General features: G+C 48.4%; 1 protein-coding gene across 2 annotated transcripts in view; it reads left to right on the forward strand.

The window, feature by feature from the left end:
* Positions 1-22,253, forward strand: part of usp34 (ubiquitin specific peptidase 34) — an 87,833-nt gene that overhangs the window by 29,911 nt on the left and 35,669 nt on the right. For both annotated transcript variants that reach the window (XM_028460957.1, XM_028460949.1), the window contains exons 19-36: positions 32-127; positions 6,082-6,164; positions 6,675-6,829; positions 7,141-7,254; positions 7,346-7,445; positions 7,884-8,046; positions 12,328-12,454; positions 18,827-18,977; positions 19,067-19,167; positions 19,517-19,732; positions 19,853-19,978; positions 20,060-20,182; positions 20,415-20,498; positions 20,577-20,663; positions 20,851-21,051; positions 21,138-21,220; positions 21,318-21,358; positions 21,762-21,886. In XM_028460957.1, the coding sequence (XP_028316758.1) occupies positions 32-127; positions 6,082-6,164; positions 6,675-6,829; positions 7,141-7,254; positions 7,346-7,445; positions 7,884-8,046; positions 12,328-12,454; positions 18,827-18,977; positions 19,067-19,167; positions 19,517-19,732; positions 19,853-19,978; positions 20,060-20,182; positions 20,415-20,498; positions 20,577-20,663; positions 20,851-21,051; positions 21,138-21,220; positions 21,318-21,358; positions 21,762-21,886 (2,176 nt within the window). The remainder of the gene's footprint in view (positions 1-31; positions 128-6,081; positions 6,165-6,674; positions 6,830-7,140; positions 7,255-7,345; positions 7,446-7,883; positions 8,047-12,327; positions 12,455-18,826; positions 18,978-19,066; positions 19,168-19,516; positions 19,733-19,852; positions 19,979-20,059; positions 20,183-20,414; positions 20,499-20,576; positions 20,664-20,850; positions 21,052-21,137; positions 21,221-21,317; positions 21,359-21,761; positions 21,887-22,253) is intronic.

The raw sequence follows: 22,253 nt of genomic DNA on the forward strand, positions 1-22,253 counted from the left end.
CAAAAATATGAATGTTTTTTCACCGTGACAGGTGGGCTGAAAAGGAGCTACACATGATGAAGCTGTTTTTTGACAACCTGCAACACTACATTCAAGAAGTCAGAGAACATCGGCACAAGTTTGCATTGTGAGTAAATAGGATTTAAAATTGGATTTGAGATATTTGTGGTTCTAGTAATGGCTACATGTACATTTAGATTTCTGCGAATGCTCATGTCATTTATGATTAAAAACATCTGTATTTGGTGTTCCCTTTCAGTCGATTCACTCGGTACAACACATATAGTATGGGATATCACGCCCCCGCGTGGCCTACTGAAGAAAACCTCTAATCACGCCTTTAAGGCAGATGATCTGTGATGACGTAAATGAGGCTCCGCCTGCCTCATAAATACGCTGTCATCACAGTCATCCTTCAGTTCTTACGCTCTTCACCTCGCTAAGAACACCTCTACCGAGTGGAGCTAACAAGCTGCTGCTAGTTAGCTCTGTCTCTGCCTTGGCTACTGCCTACTTAGAATTAGTTTAACTGCTCCTGTTGGTGTTAGCAGCTGCTGCTGCTGCCCGCGGAGCGCTAGTTCTATTAACAAGCTTCGGTGTATCAAAATGAGCACGAAGGCTAACGCAAGGAAGAAGTCTTCTGTTCGCCCCTGTCCTCAGGGGTGCGGCTTCTCCTTACACGATAAGGACCAGCACGAAGCATGTCCCGTCTGCCTGGGAATAGTCCACGCCAGGAGAGCGTTGACACAGCCCGAGTCCTGTGCGTTTTGTCGCCAGCTTCGGCGTTCAACCTTGGAAAGGCGGGTCACTTTCGTGGAGAAGGTTCTGGGAAAAGCTGCGGTCGCACGGCATGACCCTCTCCTATCCGAGTCTAGGGACCCGGCTTCGTCCGAGTCTGGTGATGAGGAACCTGTGGTCGAAGTCCCCGCTACTAGCTGGGCTGACCACATGGAGTACGTGCACGGGTTGGCCGAGGTCGAGCCGGAGTTCTCCGAGGGCTCTAACCTGCCTCTGGTAGGACTAGAAGCCGACCGTGAGGACGATGACGTGCTGGACATCGGTCTGGACGTTCATGGTTTGTCGGAGGATGAGCTAGATGCGTTGTCGCCTGGAGAATGTGCCGCCGCTGCTGCGCCGGTTAACCAGGATGACACATCTTTCTACTCTCTGTGCCGCCGTGCAGCTGAGAGGCTGGAAGTGGAGTTGCCCTCTCCTCCCCCGGTTCAAAAACCGTCACGGTTTGCGGGATTTTTTCTCCCTCCCGAGCCTAGGGTGGTTAAGAATAGCCTGCCCATGTTCCCGGATTTTATCTCGGAGTTGACATCAACATGGAACAAACCACTGTCTACCCGCGTTACGGTGCCCGGCTATGGACAGTTTTTGGATTTGGATGGAGCGGAAAAGGCTGGCTTAGTCAACCCTCCACCTATGGAGCCTTCTCTGGCTGCGTATCTGGCGCCTTCTCACAACCATGGCGTGAGCGGCCCCACATCGCTTCCTTCCAAGCACTGTAGATTTTCCTCCTCGCAGCTGGATAAAATCTACAGAGCACAGGCAGGCACCGCTCGTGCACTGAGCTCTGTCACCATGCTGCAGACCTATCAGGCTATGCGGCTGGCTGAGCTCAGTTCGCTGCTTCCCCCCGACAGCTCTCTGGCTCCTCTTCTTAACGAGGTGAGGGTCGCCACGGATTATATCCTCCGGGTGTCCCGCTGTGCAGCGCTCTCCCTCGGCAGAGGAATGGCGTCTACCGTGGTGTCACAGAGACACCTGTGGCTGACTCTATCGGATGTTCCAGAGAGAGACCGGGCCGTTTATTTGGACGAGCCGGTATCTCCCATGGGTTTGTTCGGGCAATCTCTTGACGCCATTCAGGCACGTTTTGAGTTAGGGAAGAAACAAGCTGAAGCCCTGCGCAGCATCATACCCAGGCGTGACGCTAAGCCCAAACAAGCGGCAGGTGCACGCAGGCCTGCAGCGCCACCTCCGCCGCCCTACAAGAAGGCTACACCTCCGTCAGGTTTCGGACAACCGGGGAAGGTGCAGCCTCCTGCGCCGCAGGTTCCTCGTCATGCTCCACACCACTCGGCTTGGAGCAAAGGTCCGCCGCAGGGCTTCCAAAAGGGCCCAGCGCATAGGCGGAAGAAGCCACACACCTCCTAGCAGTGGGACTGAGTGGAGAGGGACTGAAGCAGCAGGGAGACGCTGCTGTCCCTATTTTGTTGCCGCCGAAAAGGCGCCGGCCGAGTTCTGTTCAGGGGCCCAATCCCAAAAGGCATTGTTCTCTCCTAACACAGTCTCCCAAGCACAATCCCCCCATGCACACAAATGCACATCTGTTACCTCTGTTTATAAACCCCAGTTCGGGGGTGTTGAATGTTTCTCAGGTTACTGTAAAGTTTTGCAATGTTCGTCACTTTCTTGGTGCCCCTTTAAAGGTTCACTCTGTGCCTACTGCAAATATGCCCATGTGGCACTCAATAAAAAGTGCATTTTGTATAAAAAAACAAAGAAAAACAACACAAGCTCCAACTCATGTAAACCTGGTCGGTCATGTGAGGCTGCTACCCCCCAGCACGCTAGAGGGCAGCAGCACTCCACCCACAGTGCTACAGGTCAGTCCGCTCGCTGCCCACCTTCCCAGGTGGCGCGCATGCGCACTCACCCCTTGGGTAGAGAGGACCGTTGCTATGGGTTACCGGTTACAGTTCCGGGTCAGACCTCCACGCTTCACTTCTGTAATAAACACAGTGGTAAAGAAGGAGGCTGCAGCTGTAATGAGGGAGGAAATACACACGCTTTTGAGCAAGAAAGCGGTGAGAGTGGTGCCCACTTCGGAGATGAAAAGAGGTTGGTACAGCCGTTATTTCATTATTCCGAAGAAAGGGGGGGGACTCCGTCCTATATTAGACCTGCGAGTGTTGAACAGGTATCTGCGGACGTACAGGTTCAAGATGCTAACACTCAGACAGCTACTGAGCGCTATCAATCCGGGGGATTGGTTCACAACTATAGATCTCACGGACGCTTATTTTCATGTGGCAATACACCCGGACCACAGGCAGTTTCTAAGGTTTGCATTCGAAGGTGTAGCCTACGAATACCTTGTGCTTCCGTTCGGTTTGTCGCTCGCCCCTCGCACCTTTACCAAGTGTGTCGAGGCGGCGTTAGCTCCTCTGCGGGAGAAAGGCGTGCGTGTCTTAGCCTATCTGGACGACTGGGCTCTGTTAGCGAGTTCGAGAGAGCAGTCAGCAGCAGATCTGTCTCTTGTTCTGTCCCATATCCGAGCTCTGGGCTTTTCAGTGAACATGAAAAAGAGCTCGCTGACCCCGAGTCAGCAGTTTTCTTTCCTCGGTCTGGAGATATGCTCTTTAACCGGCCGAGCGCGTCTGTCGGAGGGCAGGGTGGCCGCGTTTCACCGCTGCCTCGCTCAGTTTCAACTGGGACGCAAACTACGTTTCCGATTGGTCCTGCAGCTTTTGGGCATGATGGCGTCTATGATTGCTGTAGTGCCGCTCGGACTGTTAAAGATGCGCGCTTTTCAGCGCTGGTCTCGCTCACACCGGCTGTGTCCACAGCGTCACCTCCAGCGGATGTTGATAATAACCCCGTCTTGTATGATGGCTCTCCACCCTTGGAGGGATCCCGGGTTACTAAGCCAGGGCTCCCCGGTAGGGAGGGTGTGCTTTCGCAAAGTGGTGACCACAGATGCCTCCCTGATGGGATGGGGGGCTCTGTGCAACGGAGCAGCAGTGAGAGGACTCTGGACCTCAGTACAGAGCAGGCTTCACATAAATTATCTGGAGCTGCTGGCAGCTTTCTTGGCCCTGAAGTATTTTCGCTCTGTGCTATCAGACCAACATGTTCTGATCAGGACGGACAACACTACAGTGGTCTCGTACATAAACAGGCAAGGGGGTACACGATCACTTCCCCTGCTAAAACTGACTCACTCTCTGTTGATGTGGGGCAGTGTTCATTTTCTGTCTCTGAGAGCCACTCATGTTCCAGGACGCCTGAACCTGGGTGCAGACCTTCTCTCCAGAGGGGGTCCCCTTGTGAGGGAGTGGAGATTACACCCTTTGGTAGTGGCTCAGATATGGGTTCGATTTGGCAGGGCGGAGGTGGACCTCTTTGCTTCCAGGGCAAACGCCCACTGCCCCCTGTTCGTTTCCATAACAGACCACAATGCACCTCTGGGTATGGATGCGCTAGCGCACCCATGGCCCAACATGCTCCTGTATGCGTTTCCCCCAGTAGAAATGATACTGCCTGTGTTGGAGAGAGTGCGTCGTCAGGGTCTGTCCCTGATTCTGGTGGCCCCTCGGTGGCCTGCGAAATCATGGTATGCCGAGATAATCAATCTACTGGCAGCGGAGCCGTGGCAGCTTCCTCTACGCAGGGACCTCCTTTCGCAGGCAGGTGGAGAAGTGGTTCATCCACGTCCGGGATTGTGGCAGCTACATGCCTACCTGTTGAACGGTCAAATTTAATGGCTCAGGGTCTGCCCCCAAGTGTGGTGGCAACGATCCAGAGTGCTAGGGCATCATCCACTCGTGGCTTATATGCTTATAAATGGCGAGCATTCGAGCAATGGTGTCAGGACCGAGATGTACTCCCATTTCAGTGTTCGATTGTGGAGGTTTTGACTTTTCTTCAGGAATTGTTGGATAAAGGTCTGTCCTTTTCCACTATTAAGGTTTATTTGGCGGCTATATCTGCCTGCCATGTTGGTTTCAATGGAGTGACGCCAGGTGCGCATCCGCTGGCCATGCGTTTTTTAAAGGGAATTCGCCGGCTGAGGCCTGTGGTGAAATCCATCATCCCCTCATGGGATTTAACTGTAGTGCTGGATGCTCTCTGTGGCCCCCCTTTTGAGCCTATGGAGTCAGCAGATATGAAATTTCTGTCATATAAGACTGCACTACTTCTCGCTTTGACCTCCGCTAAGCGAGTGGGCGATCTTCATGCTTTATCAGTGCATCCTTCTTGTACCCAGTTCACTTCAGATGGTTCTAAGGTCACATTACGCCCAAACATGGCATATGTGCCTAAGATCATCCCTTCAGCTCATAGCTCCATGATTTTTGAGCTAATTAGTTTTTGCCCTCCTCCTTTTGCATCTGAGGAGCAAAGGAGGTTACATTCCTTGTGTCCTGTACGTGCTCTACGTGAATACATAGACCGCACTAGGAGTGTGCGTTTATGTGACCAGCTGTTTGTGTGTTTTGCTAATCCAGCTAAGGGTAAAGCCCTGTCTAAACAGCGGCTTTCTCACTGGATTGTGGAGGCTATCTCCCTGGCCTACAACAGCAGGGGTCTTCAGTTACCTCAGGGTGTAAGAGCACATTCGACCAGGGGCGTATGTACATCGTGGGCTTTGTTTAGGGGGGTATCTTTGAGTGACATCTGTCGTGCTGCCAGTTGGTCATCACCACACACTTTTGTTCGGTTTTACCGTCTGGATGTAACGGCCCCTTCGGTGGCCCATTCGGTTCTTTCCACTGGGTCTAGCATGCACTAGAGGTGCTGGAGGTTGGCTTCCGGTTCATAGCTGCTCTGCGGGGCGTGTATACATGTCCCATACTATATGTGTTGTACCGAGTGAATCGACTGAAAGGGAACGAAATGTTATGTCTATAACTTCTGTTCCCTGAAGGAGAGGAACGAGGTACAACACTTCTTTGCCCCGCTACACAGATGGGCTCGGTGAAGAGCGGCTACTGAACTGAAGGATGACTGTGATGACAGCGTATTTATGAGGCAGGCGGAGCCTCATTTACGTCATCACAGATCATCTGCCTTAAAGGCGTGATTAGAGGTTTTCTTCAGTAGGCCACGCGGGGGCGTGATATCCCATACTATATGTGTTGTACCTCGTTCCTCTCCTTCAGGGAACAGAAGTTATAGACATAACATTTCGTTTTGCTGCTCTTATATTTGGTTGTCATAATTATTTTGTTTAGTTGTAATACAAATTAAAAGCTTTAACTAGGAGAAAGGAACACTTTCAGGCAAATACTTTAGGTTTCTTTTGCAATTGTCTTTAAAAATTGTTGTTTTCTCTGTGTAATGACGCAGGTACAGCCACAGTGCAGAGGTTCAGGTCCGTCTGCAGTTTCTCACCTGTGTTTTTTCAACACTCGGATCCCCCGATCACTTTAGTAAGTATATGCTTCACTTACTCTGCTCATTGAGTGAGATAACTCCTAATTTGTTTGAATTTAGTCATAAAATGTGTCGCATAGCCTTCAGTTACCTGAATTTGGATGTACTGTAAATGCCTGTTGACTATGTTGCTCAAGATTGAGTTAGGTTTTTTAAATTTCCATTTGTTTTTTAAATATCCAGATTATGACCTTACTGCACTGTATCTGTCAAATTTAAGGTTAAAATTAGAATGTTTCTGAAAGATTAAATGATTTCTTTGTTTCTAACAACAAACTTTAGAAATGAAGAAACAAGCGTACAAGTTAATTTTAGCAGGTCTGATGTGGGGTTTGTTATAGTTGGTTGCCTCCTATTTTTGTGCTCCATTTAAATCCCTAATTTTCTCTTAAAATATTAATTCTTGCTATATTTTTAAACCTTTGTTAAATGGATAATAGGAGAATGAAATTTTGTCTTCGGATTTTTCTAAGCTCTCTCAATCTACATTTGTTTCTTTCTGTCAGGACTGAGTTTGGAGCAGGTTGATATTCTCTGGCACTGCCTGGTAGAAGATGCTGAATGCTACGATGATGCACTGCACTGGTTCCTTAATCAGGTCCGTAGCAAGGACCAACATGCCATGGGCATGGAGACCTATAAACATCTCTTCCTGGAGAAGGTAAAAGCATCATATCATCACAAAGACATGCTTACAAATGTCCTATTTCTAATCCTATGAATCCAAGCATTGTCACAAGACACACATCAGAAGCTCAATTTCACTCATCTACTCATTGTGTTGAAGTCCAGGCCTTGCGACCATTTGGCGAACAGGAGGTTCAAGTGTTGATGTTACCTGCTCATCTGTTTTTTATAGTGCTGACTGTGATCAGTGGACATTGTCGAAATATAAAATTTTCATCACCATAATTGTTTAAACGCCACTGGAACTGGGTGCTGATATGCTCACGTCTTTACTTGTATCTCCAGATGCCCCAACTGAAACCGGAGACCATTAGCATGACTGGGCTAAACCTCTTTCAGCACCTATGCAACTTGGCACGCCTTGCTACCAGTGCGCTGGACAGTGCGTCCAGCTGTGAGGTGCGCCAACTGAGCTTTAAAAACATCAACAATCTAACATGGTAGCAATCACTAGTTTTATGTTGCATTATTTATTTGCCTTTGTCTCCAGTTGTGTGGAATGGACCAGCTATGGGGAATCGCTCTGAGAGCGCAGTCTGCTGATATCAGCCGTGCTGCGATCCAGTACATCAACTCCTATTACATCAATGGTAAGTGAAATGCAGGCAATATTCAGAAACTGATTGTAACAAGAGTAGTTTCTGGCAAACAAATATACAAGACAATGTAAAATGGTTACTAAATCTTAACTATTTGAATATTTGAAAATATAGCTTAATTATTGTTTAATTATCTTTACTGTATTGCACCAAATGTTATCATTTTCTCAAAAACAACCAATAATTTTATTTTCTGTATGTTTTAAAGTCTCAGCTTTTTTTCTGGATTCTCTGAATAACTTTAATAAACAATTAAAGGACATTATACAAGTATGGTCTAAAAACAAATTTTATTTGATGGACTCTGTGACTTTGCTGATTTCTAATCTCTCACTAACTCTCTTACGTAGATACCCAACACATAGTTACCACTTTCTCCTTTCTCATAGTGTCTCCTGTGAAAAGTTATAATTTCTCTTGTGTCCCCAGCTGGTAAGACAGGCCTAGAGAAGGAACAGGAGTTTATCAGAAAGTGTATGGAGAGCCTTCTGATGACCTCGGCAAACCTTGAGAAGGACGCTCATTCCAGCTTGACCAGCATTGAGAGGGGGCTACTCATGCTCAAGACACACCTCGAGGCCTTTAGACGCAGGTGAACACTGGGAATAATGTCAAGTCACTGGCTTGATTATCACTTTGTGTAAATGCCCAGCACGTGTACTATTTTATTCTCAATTTATATGCAACCATTAGGGACCATTATAAAATAACATGGTGTGTTCTTTCACATTAATTGGATGACGTGTAATATATTTTCCTTTTTGTAGTAAGAGCAGTGCCCTCCTACAAACACTTCTGCAGTGCCTCACTGAGGTCAAGGACTGGATTGCCCAGATCTTTGACCTTCAATGAAAGCAAAACTGAGATCAGATTCTCCAGCACCCCTGAAAGCCATGCATGAGTTGTCAAATCAGTAGTCAAATCCAGCTTCTACCATCTAAGACATATTAAAAGTCCAAGGACCTCATGTACAAAGACATGAAAAATGGCTTAAAATAAGCGTACAACTTAATCCAGAGAAAGGCCTATGCTCGTAAAAATTCAGATATATGGACCTGTGCGTATGACAGGATCCACGCACCTATCCTTTGAACATCCGAATCAGTGTGAATGTGAGATGCCCCCTCGCTGTCCGCGCCCACATTTAAATATGTAAATCATATTGAAATGAGATCAGCACCAGGATTCCTTCAGCGTGATCAGAAAAAGCTGCATCTCTTACCACCAGTAACAGGAAAGAAGATATTTTTTAAATTATTAGATCGACAGCAACATGTATGAAGGAGATAATTCAACAGTGAAGATATTTGAATTGATATAGACACACACAGTTAACTTAATACAGTAGTTGACTGTATGTGAGTGTGTTAAGGATTAAGGAAGACAGGGAAATACTACTAATACTATTACTAATAATATTAATGACAATAATAATAATAATAGCAAAATATGTCCATGAGTAACAATACTGGGCAGTGACAGAGCAATATAACGAAATATTTTGTCTATAACTTCTGTTCCCTGAAGGAGAGGAACGAGGTACTACACATATAGTATGGGATATCACGCCCCTGCGTGGCCTACTGAAGAAAACCTCTAATGGCGCCTTTTAAGGCAGATGATCTGTGATGATGTAAGCAAGGCTCCGCCTACTTCATAAATATGCTGTCATCACAGTCATCCTTCAGTTCAGTAGCCACTCTTCACCGAGCCCAGCTGTCTAGCGGGGCAAAGAAGTGTTGTACCTCGTTCCTCTCCTTCAGGGAACAGAAGTTATAGACATAACATTTTGTTCCCTTTTAGTCGATTCACTCGGTACAGCACATATAGTATGGGACATGTATACATGCCCCGCAGAGCAGCTATGAACCGGAAACCAACCTCCAGCACTTCTAGTGCATGCTAGACCCAGTGGAAAGAACCGAATGGGCCACCGAAGGGGCCATTACATCCAGACGGTGAAACCGAACAAAAGTGTGTGGTGATGACCAACTGGCAGCACGACAGATGTCACTTAAACAAAGCCCATGATGTACATATGCCCCTGGTCAAATGTGCTTTCACACCCTGAGGTAACTGAACACCACTGCTGTTGTAGGCCAGGGAGATAGCCTCCACAATCCAGTGAGAAAGCTGCTGTTTAGACAGGGCTTTACCCTTAGATGGATTAGCAAAACAAACAAACAGCTGGTCACACAAATGCACACTCCTAGTGCGGTCTATGTATTCACTTAGAGCACGTACAGGACACAAGGAATGTAATCTCCTTTGCTCCTCAGATGCAAAAGGAGGAGGGCAAAAACTAATTTGCTCAAAAACCATGGTAGACGCCATTCCTCTGCCAAGGGAGAGTGCTGCACAGCGGGACACCCGGAGAGTATAATCTGTGGCGATCCTCACCTCGTTAAGGAGATGAGCCAGAGAGCTGTCGGGAAGCAGCGAACTGAGCTCAGCCAGTCGCATAGCCTAATAAGACTGCAGCATGGTGACAGAGCTCAGTGCACGAGCGGTGCCTGCCTGCGCTCTATAGATTTTATCCAGCTGCGAGGTGGAAAATCTACAGTGCTTGGAAGGAAGCGATGTGGGGCCGCTCACGCCATGGTTATGAGAGGGCGCCAGATATGCTGCCAGAGAAGTCTCCATTGGTGAAGGGTTGACTAAGCCAGCCTTTTCTGCTCCATCTAAATCCAAATATTGTTCATAGCTGGACACCGTGACGTGGGTAGACAGTGGTTTGTTCCGTGCTGATGTTAGCTCCGAGATAAAAATTCGGGAAAATGAGCAGGCTATGTTTAACCTTCGTAGGCTCGGGAGGTAGAAAAAATCCCGTAAACTGTGACGGTTTTTGAACCGGGAGAGGAGGGCCACTCCACTTCCAGTCTCTCAGCTGTATGGCGGCACAGAGAGTAGAAAGATGTCATCTTGGTTAACCTGTGCAGCAGCGGCGGCACATTGTGTTCTGCCCAGCTAGTTGCGGGGACTTCGACCATAGGTTCCTCATCATCAGACTCGGATGAAGCCGGGTCCCTAGACTCGAATAGGAGAGGGTCGTGCCGTGTGACTGCAGCTTTTCCCAGAACCTTCTTCACGAAAGTGACCCGCCTTTCCAGGGTTGAATGCTGAAGCTGGCGACAAAACGCACAGGACTCAGGCTGTGTCAATGCTCTCCTGGCGTGGACTATCCCCAGGCTGATGGGACATGCTTCGTGCTGGTCCTCATCGTGCAATGAGAAGCTGCACCCCTGCGGACGGGCGAACAGAAGACTTCTTTGCTCATTTTGAAACACGGAAGCTTGGAAACAGAATTATCGCTTCGCGGGCAGCAGCAGCAGCTGCTAACACCAACAGGGGCAGTTAAACTAATTCTAGGTAGGCAGTAGCCAAGGCAGAGACAGAGCTAACTAGCAGCAGCTTGTTAGCTCCACTCGGTAGAGGTGTTCTTAAGCGTAAGAACTGAAGGTTGACTGTGATGATAGCGCATTTATGAGGCAGGCGGAGCCTCGCTTAAGTCATAACAGAACATCTGCCTTAAAAGGCGTGATTAGAGGTTTTCTTCTGTAGGCCACGCGGGGGTGTGATATCCCACACTCTGTGTTGTACCGAGTGAATCAACTGAAAGGGAACATGCAATCCTCCTTTTTGGGAGTGAATCAGAGACATTCTAAAGGCTCACATCTGGCTTAATGTTTGCACGCTGTCCTTCATCTGAGCATAAAAAGTCTGTGGCCAATGTGTTACAGGTAAATGTGACTCAGTGTAAAACGCTTTGGACTAAAGCTCTCTATAAGTGAAGTCCGTTTACCAATATGTCAATCATCAACCGCATCTTTCCTCCTCGCCCGACCCCTCCACACACACCTACCGGTTGGTCGTGGTGAATGGTCTGTTGGAGTGTGTGTGTGCGTATGCACTAATGATGGCTGAACTGAAAGTGTTAGTGTTCAGACGTAAACGTGTCTGTTACTCAGAGGATACTGACTACCTGCACAGAGCTTTGACAGCGAGTGAACAACATGTGGCTGACTCGTATTAGACGGATAAAAAACCTAAAACTAAACTTTAACTCACAACAAATGCGTAAATGATACATGTCAGAGGTTCATGTGTGAATGTATTGTATTATTTGGTTAGTGTGCCTAATAAATCCTTAGAATTTAAATCCTTAATTGATGTAGAAACGTCAATAGATGTTTGCCACTTCAGGACTCGATGTGAAGCACCGCACATTTCCAATCACACTCCAGATTTGATGCATCCAGATTTAGCTGTGGATTTTGACGTAAGCCTGTTTTTTTAGACGTATGTACCTTTTCTACATGAGGCTCCAGGTCTATATTTTGGTGGTTTTGAGAGGGCTATACATGCTTTTATTTTGTACTGACTAGATTTTTGTTACTCAGTGTACACTAGTGTCGGCCAGGCTCCACGAGCACGCCATCAGCTCATTCCAAATGCCACAGCACAGCTTTTCACTGAAAGCCCCAAGATGGCACATATCATTCTAATTCTGGCCTATCTTCACTAGCTTTAAGTACATTTTAGAATTGTTGAGATTTTAATATTTACTCTTAAAGGTCTGCATAAGCTTGCACCCACCATACCTGTCTGACCAGCTCGATCACTCAGATCTGCTGGGCAGCACTTTCTCAGAGTGCTGTCATCCAGACTAAAGCAGTGAGGTGATTGTGCATTTGCTGTGCTTGCATTGAAAATGTGGAATGACCTTTCTCTTCATATTAGGTTATCCCCCAATGTGCTTTTGTCTGTATTGTCTGGCATTTTTGTTTTTACAGCACTTCAGTTAACAACATTGTTTTAAATGTGCTTTATAAATAAAATTGACCTGACATAGTTTGGTTTTGTTCTTGGACAGGTTTGCCTACCACCTGAGACAGTGGCAGATTGAGGGAACTGGTATTAGTAGCCACTTGAAAGCTCTGAGCGACAAACAGTCCCTGCCACTCAGGATTGTCTGTCAGCCTGCAGGCCTGCCCGACAAGGTAACACACAAGTAACACGTTGAAGTCTTCACTTTGGATCGATCAAAGTTTCTTGTAATATGCTATAGCTTCAAAATAGAATATAAAAAGAACAAAGATGAATCAATAAAGAAATGCAGAAAAGTTAGATTTCAAACTAAGAAACTGCTGGTAGCTGGGCTGTGACAAGAGCCTAATGCAAAAAGAAGAAAACAAGCAGATGACAAATTGATTTAAAACATTTATCCTAAAATAGTTTGTTGTTATCCTCAAAACAATCAGTAAAGTCAAATATTTTTTCAGTATGACACAATGGACACAATTATAACTTTTTAGTGAACGAAGGGGTTTTTGTACCTTCTCCTTTCATTGTGTTTCACTCATTGCTGTTAACTTCTGAATGGTTGCGAATAGAAAATGTGATCTTGATGAGAGGAAAATTAGATATCTTTATCACTCTTTGATCCTGGGTTCTATTTCATCCCTGCTGACCGCCAGAGGCGGTGCTTTAAGCACTGAATATTCCCCTTCGCGCATGCGCAGTGCGAGTATGTATACCAACAATGTCACCAGTGACCCCTGGATGACCCAGAGGAAGTTTATATCTTCCGGTGTCACTCCAGGGTACTTTCCTTTTTTTCTTCTCGCGCACAGTTACTGGAATACTGTGCATACAGCTGCCGTCGCTAGTAGCTCCGTGAACGTGGTAGGTCGGAGCAGCATGCATTCGCCCTCCAGGAGCTGCGACGGTGAGTGTTTGGGTAGCGGTAGCTTCACCCATTAGCAACCTCTGTTGGCACAGGCCGCGTTAGCGCCGCCTCCCCCCAGCATATGGTTTGTGTTTGGTCCCGACGACACACGCTGACAAGGTAAGTAGCCGCTTATTCGGCAGATCAACAGTTGTCTTTATAAAAATGAAAGAGATGGTCGGTGAAGGCTGCATTTGAGCAGCCTACTCCCGAAATTTAAGTTAGCCGACATTATTTGTTTGCTGGTGGGTTGTGTGCGCACGCCCGGAGCCCAGCGTGGATTTGTTTACATTAGCATCACCGGCTAAGCTAGTGTCATCTTCTGTTAAAGAGCCCAGTCTGGGTGAGGACCACAGTGCAGTGGTTGTTTTTTATTTAGTATATTGGGCCTCTACTGTGCAGGCAGCGTGCGCGCTCCCTTCCCCAGTATACGGTCCCTATACTCGCCCAACCTACGGCGTCCACGCTCAGGCTAAGCCGAGGAGTGCAGGGTGATACCAGACAGGCGGCGTGCGTGCCCCCTCCCTTTGTTGAATACCTGTGTTGAAATCAGTGACTTCTCAGTCAAGCTACGATGGATGGCTCACATATTTGCACATCTTGTGGGGTTTCTTTACAGCCAGAGGATGGCCACGACCTATGCCCCACATGCCCCACATGCCTTGGCCCTGAGCACCTGGGTGAGGCGCTGTCAGGCAATCCCTGCATGAACTGCAGCTACTTGCCTCGGGCGGCCAGGGTTGCCAGGTTGGCGGCGGTGGAAGGCTCAGTTGCCGTAGTCGACCTCCCCCCAGGCCAGCCACCTCAGACCCGTCAGACACGCTCCAAGAGGCGGGCAGTGGCTGCGGCAGCTGCCCCCTCCAGGAAGAGAACGAAGTCTGACCACAGTGGGTTATCATCTAAAGTTGAGCAGCTGTCTGCTGAATTGGCTCAGATGAGATCCCTGCTGGCCGACAGCCAGCCGGTTATTCCCCTGGTGGCTGATGCGGCACTCTCTCCCCCAATGCCAACGCTGTTGCCCGAGGAGGATACACTCTCTTTGGCTGCTTCGGCTAGCCATTTCTGTGATTATGGGGAGAATTTGGATGTCGGATCCCAGGTGTCTGAGCAGGGCTCCCACTCCTCGGATCACAGTTCGGGGGCCGAGGTGGAAGACAACTCCATGCGCGCTGTCATGCGCCTGGCTCTACAGCGGCTGTACACAGTTGTCCCACAGCAGGCAGAGGCAGCATCTGCAAGCGCCTTCTTCAGGCGCAGGCCTGCCCCCACAGCTTTCGCTATTCCTCATTCAGAGGATTATCTGAGGGAGTTGCAGTCCTGTTGGAGGGACAGTAAGGCTTGCTCCCGTCTCTCTGCAGATGGGCGGACCCTGGCAGCCATGCATGATGCAGCGGGGGCCGGCCTGGATCGCACTCCGCCCATCGAGCCTGCCATCGCTTCTCTTATTGTGCCCCCAGATGAAGCACTTCGAAGGGATGCTAGGTGTCCTTGACCCCAGTGTCGAATAACCGATGACCTTCTCACGAGGGCTTATGATGCTGGAGCACGTGCTGGTTGCATGGGAAACTCCCTATCGCACCTCATGTTGACTCTCTCAGCCTCACTGCAGGAGGGCGGTGTACATGCCGATGCGGTCACCTTCTGTGATGCCTCATTGGAGGCTTTTGGGCTCATGTCCAGAGAGCTTGGGCGAATAATGTCCATCTTAGTCCAAGCTCGTCGTCAGGTTTGGCTGTCTCAGTCAAACTTAACGGAGGCAGCCAGGAGAATGCTGCGCAGCCTCCCGGTCGAACCAGGGGAGATATTTGGTCCAGCAGCCCAGGAAGCGCTGGCCGGGCTTAGCCGGATGCCTCCTCTTGATAGACCCCCGGCCGGCAGGCTGAGGGGCCCCCCCAGCGGTTTTTCGCAGCCACATGCCATCGACAACTCACTCCACTGGTCGTAGTGATGCCCAGCGTCCCGCACGGAGACCAGTCCGGGATTTTCGGGGCTCTGCTCGCCTGCCCCCCAGACAATTTTGAGCTCCAGAGCCCTTCCGCCCTCCCACTAGGGCCCCGAGGGGCCGGGGGGGCAGAGATTGAGGCTTTGGGGCCGGCGGTCGGACTTTTTTTTCGCATCAGCAGCTCCAACAGTGGGCTACTCATGCTTCAGACCCGTGGGTGGTCGCCACCCTAACCTACTGGTACAAACTTCAATTCCGCCGTCGGCCCCCCACATCTGGCCGGGTCAGAATGACATCCATCAGCGACCCGGCAAAGGTTCTCGCATTAGACCAGGAGCTGTCTGCCCTCCTGGCCAAGGGCGCCATCGAGCCTGTAGACCCTGGGTCAGATCACCGGGGGTTCTACTTAACGTACTTTTTAGTGAAAAAAAAGACAGGCAGATTCCGCCCAATCCTAGACCTCAGAGGGTTGAACAAATTTCTGAAGGTCATACCTTTTCACATGCTGACCACAGCAGATGTCCTCAGAACGGTGGCTCATGGGGACTGGTTCACATCAATAGACCTCAAGGACGCGTACTTTCACGTCCCAATTGCTCAGCAACACAGGCAGTTTCTGCGCTTCGCATACCGCGGCCGCCGCTGGCAGTTCAGGGTGCTGCCCTTCGGCCTCTCTCTCTCCCCAAGGGTCTTCACAAGGTGTGTGTCTGCAGCCCTAGCACCTCTACAGTCTCGGGGCTTGAAGGTTCTCCCATACCTGGACGACTGGCTGATCTGTGCTCCATCCCGGGTCCAGGCGTCACAAGACACAGAGCGTCTCCTGTCCCATGTGGCTCGACTTGGACTCAAGGTGAATGTGGAAAAAAGTTGCCTGGTGCCATCCCGGGTCACAACTTTCATTGGGGTTTTAATGAACAGTGTAACTATGACGGCAAAATCCTCCCCCCACCGTGTGGACGGAATTTTTCGCCAGCTCGCCTTATTCAGGGAGGGCCGCTGGCTGACCTATGTTTCTTTCCTCCGTCTTTTGGGCAAGCTAACGTCAGTCTCGGGGGTAGTTCCTCTGGGCTTGCTGTCGCTGCGCCCACTGCAGAGGTGGGTGAACAGTTTTCACTTGGATGCCAAGCGGCACAGGAGCAGGAGGCTCAAGGTCTCACAACAGTGTCTTTGCGCCCTGGCTCCGTGGAGGGACAGGGCTTACTTGCTCAGAGGCGTTCCTATAGGCTCCGTTCCATCTCGCAGGGAGGCCGTTACCACAGACGCATGCCCTTCAGGATGGGGTGCGGTGGAAGACCAAGGTGCACACATCAATGTGTTGGAGCTGCGTGCGGTTCACCTAGCTCTCAAGCACTTCTTGCCGCATCTGAGGGACAAGCATGTCCTTGTGCGGTCAGACAACACGTCTACAGTGTATCACATAAACCATCAGGGCGGTACCAAGTCTGCACGGCTGCTGGAAGTGGCAAGGGAGCTCCTCACATGGGCAGCCCCCCGCTTGTTCAGTATACGAGCAATGCATATACCGGGAGAGCAGAACCACTTGGCGGACTTCCTCTCCCGTCGGAAATCTCCGTCAGGGGAGTGGCACCTCCACCTGGAGGTAATGAACATTATATGGAGCATATTCGGCAGGGCAGAGGTGGACCTCTTTGCTTCGGAGCAGTCGACCCACTGCTCTCTGTGGTTCTCCTTAGCCGAGACAACCAGTCGTCTTGGCCAGGACGCATTGGCTCATCCTTGGCCGGATGGCCTCCTGTATGCCTTCCCTCCGTTTCCTCTGATTCAGCTGGTACTCCACAGGGTCCTTCAGGAGGGCCACAGGATCCTGCTTGTAGCTCCCTTCTGGCCAGGAAGGAGCTGGTTCCCGCTGCTGCACAGCCTCTGTCGCGGCGCACCGTGGCGCCTTCCCGACAGGAGGGATCTCCTGTCCCAACTGGCCGGGCGGATTTGGCACCCCAATCCGCAACTCCTTCAACTGTGCGTTTGGCCACTGGGGGGCCCGAGACGCTCCTGAGCGTCTGTGCCGACCCAGTTAGATATACTATAATGAATGCAAGAGCGCCGTCTACTCGCCTCCAGTATGAGAACAGATGGAAACTGTTTTCCGACTGGTGTACAAGGCGGGAGGTGGACCCTGTGCACTGCCCTGTGCCAGCTATTCTGGACTTTCTCCAGTCCCTTCTGGACAAAGGGCTTTCTCATTCAACGCTGAGAGTCTATGTCGCAGCAATATCTTGCAGACATGTAATGGTCGACAATGGCACGATTGGTAGCCACAAGCTGGTGTCCCTTTTTTTTTGAGAGGAGCTTGGAGGTTGCATCCTCCGAGAGCCACAAGGACTCCAGCATGGGATCTTCCCCTGGTGCTGGAGGCATTGCGCCTTCCACCATTTGAGCCCTTGGCACGAGCAGCGCTGAAGTGGGTTACCCTTAAGACTGCGTTCCTTCTGGCCATTTCCTCCGCAAAGCGTGTCAGTGAGCTGCACGCCCTGTCAATCAGCGACACATGTCTGAGGTGTAATTCGGACGGCTCGGGAGTCACTGTGTGGCCGAACACAGCTTTTCTCCCTAAAGTGCTGTCCCGCGCTCACCTCAACCAGCCTATTCGGCTGGCACGGTTCAACCCTTCTTCCGTGGAGCCAGAGGTTCAGTCTGACCTGTTGTGCCCAGTGCGCGCCCTGGAAGCCTACATTGCAGCTACTGTAGGTTTTCGGGGGTCTGATCAGCTCTTTCTTTGTTATGGTGGCCCTAACAGGGGTGGTGCTGTCTCCAAGCAGCGCCTGTCTAACTGGATTGTTGATGTGATTGCCCATGCATATCGGGCAAGTAACCGTCTCATCCCATCTGGTGTGCGGTGCCACTCTACCAGGAGTGTTGCTACGTCATGGGCTGCCCTGAGGGGAGTGCCCCTGGAGGACATCTGTGCTGCGGCCTCATGGGCGTCGCCTGGCACTTTCTCCAGATTTTACAGGGTGAATGTAGCCACACCCCATCCATTGGCTGTGGTTCTTCGGCCAGAGTCCTCTGACCCTACACACTGAAGGGTGGTAAGCAGGATTCTTCTGGTATAAGTCATTCAGTGCTTAAAGCACCGCCTCTGGCGGTCAGCAGGGATGAAATAGAACGAAGAGTTACGAATGTAACTATGGTTCTATGAATCCCGAATGACCGCCAGAGCTCTTTGTCACTCAGAATCCTTGTGTGCTCGCGAGAAGATTCTGTAGGAAAGTACCCTGGAGTGACACCGGAAGATATAAACTTCCTCTGGGTCATCCAGGGGTCACTGGTGACATTGTTGGTATACATACTCGCACTGCGCATGCGCGAAGGGGAATATTCAGTGCTTAAAGCACCGCCTCTGGCGGTCATTCGGGATTCATAGAACCATAGTTACATTCGTAACTCTTCGTTTCTCATTGAAATTTTAATGACAAAAGTATAAAATCACTAGAATATTTTGACTGACATCTCTGGACCAAAACATGTGATTCACTTAATGATATGTTTAGGAGATTGGGGATGGTTTACTCCATCCATGTGAAGTCATCCTGTCTTAACTTTAGCAGTGTTTGTTTTGGTGTTTTAGTCATTCAACACATTGGCTCCTTGGACCTTCAGAAGTTCAGTTTAATGATAATTTTAACTATGTGATGATACAACTTCACTTCACTAAGCTTTGCAATGTTTTGTCTCCTCACCTAGATGACTATTGAGATGTATCCTAGTGACCAGGTTGCTGACCTTCGAGCGGAGGTGACCCACTGGTATGAGAATCTGCAGAAGGAACAGATGAACCAGCAAGCTCAGCTGCAGGAGTTTGGCCAGAGCAGCAGACCATCAGGAGAATTCCCAGGTCAGTCTGCTATTCCACTGTTACCTTCGGTTCCCTCAGAAACATGGATTTTTGAGTGTGGAGGATCAGGTCTGCCTTATGTCTTGCAGGTGGTTTAATGGGACCAGTGAGAATGATCTCCTCAGGCCATGAACTCACTACTGACTATGATGAGAAAACTCTGCATGAACTTGGTTTTAAAGACATGCAGGTAACATTCTGCTTTCAGTCCATTTGTACCATGATTTTTTTTTAAACATCTGGTGACTTTTTTTTTCTATCTAATGGCTACTTTTAAGATAAAACTGCAACTCTTTAGTTCCTTAAGATTGATCACAATGAACAGGGTTAGAAATGAGTCCATCAGAGGAACAGCAAAGAAGGTGCAGGTAAAGTGAAATCAGAGAGCTAAGCTTGATATACATTGTTCACATACAGAGGATAGAGAGTGGGACTGCCGGGAAAAAGATGAGAAAGACCAAAAAGAAAGTTACATGGATGTTGTAAATGATGAAATGATTGTGGTAGACTTCCCTGCTATGTATCCTGTATGTTCTCAGATGGTGTTTGTGTCTCTGGGAGCTCCACGCAGGGAGAGGAAGGGGGAGGGTATCCAGCTGCCAGCCTCATGCCTGCCTCCTCCCCAGAAGGAGCACATTCCCATGCTTTTGCTCCTCCAGGAGCCACACCTTACCACACTCTTTGAACTGTTGGAAATGCTTGCCTCTTTCAAACCACCCAGCCTCAGTACGGAGAAGGTCCATGAGAGCCCAGAGGTGGGTGTCAAAGTGGTGATGGAGATATTGTCTGATTCATTGTTATTGTCTTGTACCTATTTGCAATGTTCAAGCAGTAAGTTATAGATAAAGAAGAATAATAGTTACTTGGTTTGACAGAGTGCACGATGCGAGGAGCTTCACCTTCACGCTGAAAATCTGTCTCGTCGTGTCTGGGAGCTGCTGATGCTTCTCCCAACATGTCCGAAGATGCTTCAGGCCTTCCAGAGTATCTCCGATGACACGGTTAGTCATTAAGCCTTGTAAATGCTTTTAAGTGTTCTGCTATGGAATAAATTAGAAACATATTGGATGTGTTGTGTGCAGAATGGGGAAGGTTTGTGCTGGAAGGAGCTGCTGAGGATCAAAAGCCCTCACAAACTGCTGTATGCCCTTGAGATCATTGAGGCCCTGGGAAAGCCTAACCGCCGCATCCACAGAGAGTCAACAGTGAGTGATGTGCTTTACTGTTCTTTCAATGTTTGGAAAATTGTTACTGAAATCTAAATGGGATTTCTATTCTGTCTATTTTGAAATCATTAATAAATCGAACAACTTTAAAGGAAAAAAAAAATTGCTATTCACAGGACAAGAAGACTAGTTTAAAACACACCAGATTTACATACATTAACAATTAAAAAAAAAAAAAAAAACATTTTTTTAAATTTGTTTGTGTTTTTAGGGCAGCTATAGTGATTTGTACCCAGACTCTGATGATTCTAGTGAAGATCAGATCGAGAACAGCAAGAACACCTGGAGTTGCAAGGTAAAGCATAACTCTAAGCTGTCAGTAGAGCTCATAAAAAAATCATTTCTTATTTACTTTCTCTTTTGTTTCTTCAAGTTTGTCTTATCCGGAGGTCTGCAGCTTCTTTTGGAAATATTTAACTCTGGAATTCTGGAACCTAAAGACCAGGAGTCCTGGACTGTGGTGAGACAGACAATCAACATTTAGCTTTATGAATCAACAATATTATTACATATTCTTTTTGGTACTTCATCATCTGTCTTACAGTTCACAGTTTTAGTTTTACTACACTTTGATATATATATTAAGTGCAAACACATGCCGTTGATCTTTACGTGGATCAAAGACATTTCTCCTGTTCTTTCTGCAGTGGCAGCTGGACTGCCTGGCCTGCCTGCTGAAGCTGATTTGTCAGTTTGCAGTGGATCCAGCAGATCTGGACCTGGCCTACCACGACGTCTTCTCCTGGTCCGGCCTCACAGAAAGCCAGCGTAAACGTGCGTGGCCAGGAAAGTCACGCAAGTCCACAGTAGAACATGGGAAAGTGCTACACATCCCCCGCCTCACAGAGGTATACGATGAGCTGAAGTTGAACAGTCACTTGCTCGCTCTGAAATATGAGGGATTTTACATCAACTGTTGCTCTTTGATTGACAGGTATTTCTTAGTCTTGTCCAAGGTCCCAACCTAATCCAGCGTCTCATGAACGTGGCTTACACATATGACAACCTTGCACACAGGTGAGTGCAGAAATTATAATACTTTGTTGGCATGTGATGTATAGGTGATTGGTCATGGCTGAGTTTTTGATTTGTTTTTTTTGGTTTGGTTTGGCAGAGTGTTGAAGGCCCAGTCTGATCACAGGTCACGGCACGAAGGTCGGTTCTCCTTCCTTTTTGCCTTAAGGTTGCACACATGTAGTCGAAAATGGCATTACCACTCTTTCGTGAAAAATCATATCCAAATTCTACTGGTCAACGTAGACCAGGGGTGCCGCACTCCAGTCCTCGAGGGCCGGATTCCTGAGACTTGTAGATGTGTCCCTGCTCCAACACACCTGAATCAACTGAATGGCTCGTTATCATGCTTCTGCAGTGCTTGATGACAACACATTGGTTTCAACTAGATGTGTTGGAGCAGGGAGACATATAAAAGTCTCAGGGATCCGGCCCTCGAGGACTGGAGTCACGCACCGCTGACGTAGACCTTGATTAAAGAGAAACTAGTCAGTGTTATTGTCTGGGGCAGAGAACTCACTAAGAAGTTTGCGCTCTCTAACAGTGACTCACTACTCGATGTGGCTACTGGTGAGCTGGGCCCACTGCTCATCTGCAGTCAAGTCCAGTCTGGCAGATAGTGACCAGCTTCATGACTGGTTGAAGAAACTGACATTGCTGGTTCCTGAGGTGAGCCTGCTCCCCTTGATAATTTTTTTTAATAAACATATTAATGTGAAATATGTTCATGTTTATTTTAATAAGCATTTTATGTTTAACTGTATGTATTGTAAAAATGAACCTCTATTAGTTCAAATCAAATGTGGTCCATCACTGTGGGACTTTGAGCAACTGCAACCCTAACTGCTCCAGTGCGCTACACTGTGGCCGCCCATTGCTCCTTAGGGATGGGATAAAAGGAGAGAACTAATATTGTGTATGTACATGTACATAAATGACAATAAAGGAAACTTATTAATTGTTTAATAACAGACTGACATCAAACAAATTCAATCAACAGGACTAAAAATTAAATAATGGATAACAAGACACAAAT

This window comes from Gouania willdenowi, chromosome 1, assembly GCF_900634775.1.
Source record: "Gouania willdenowi chromosome 1, fGouWil2.1, whole genome shotgun sequence".
Taxonomy (NCBI): domain Eukaryota; kingdom Metazoa; phylum Chordata; class Actinopteri; order Blenniiformes; family Gobiesocidae; genus Gouania; species Gouania willdenowi.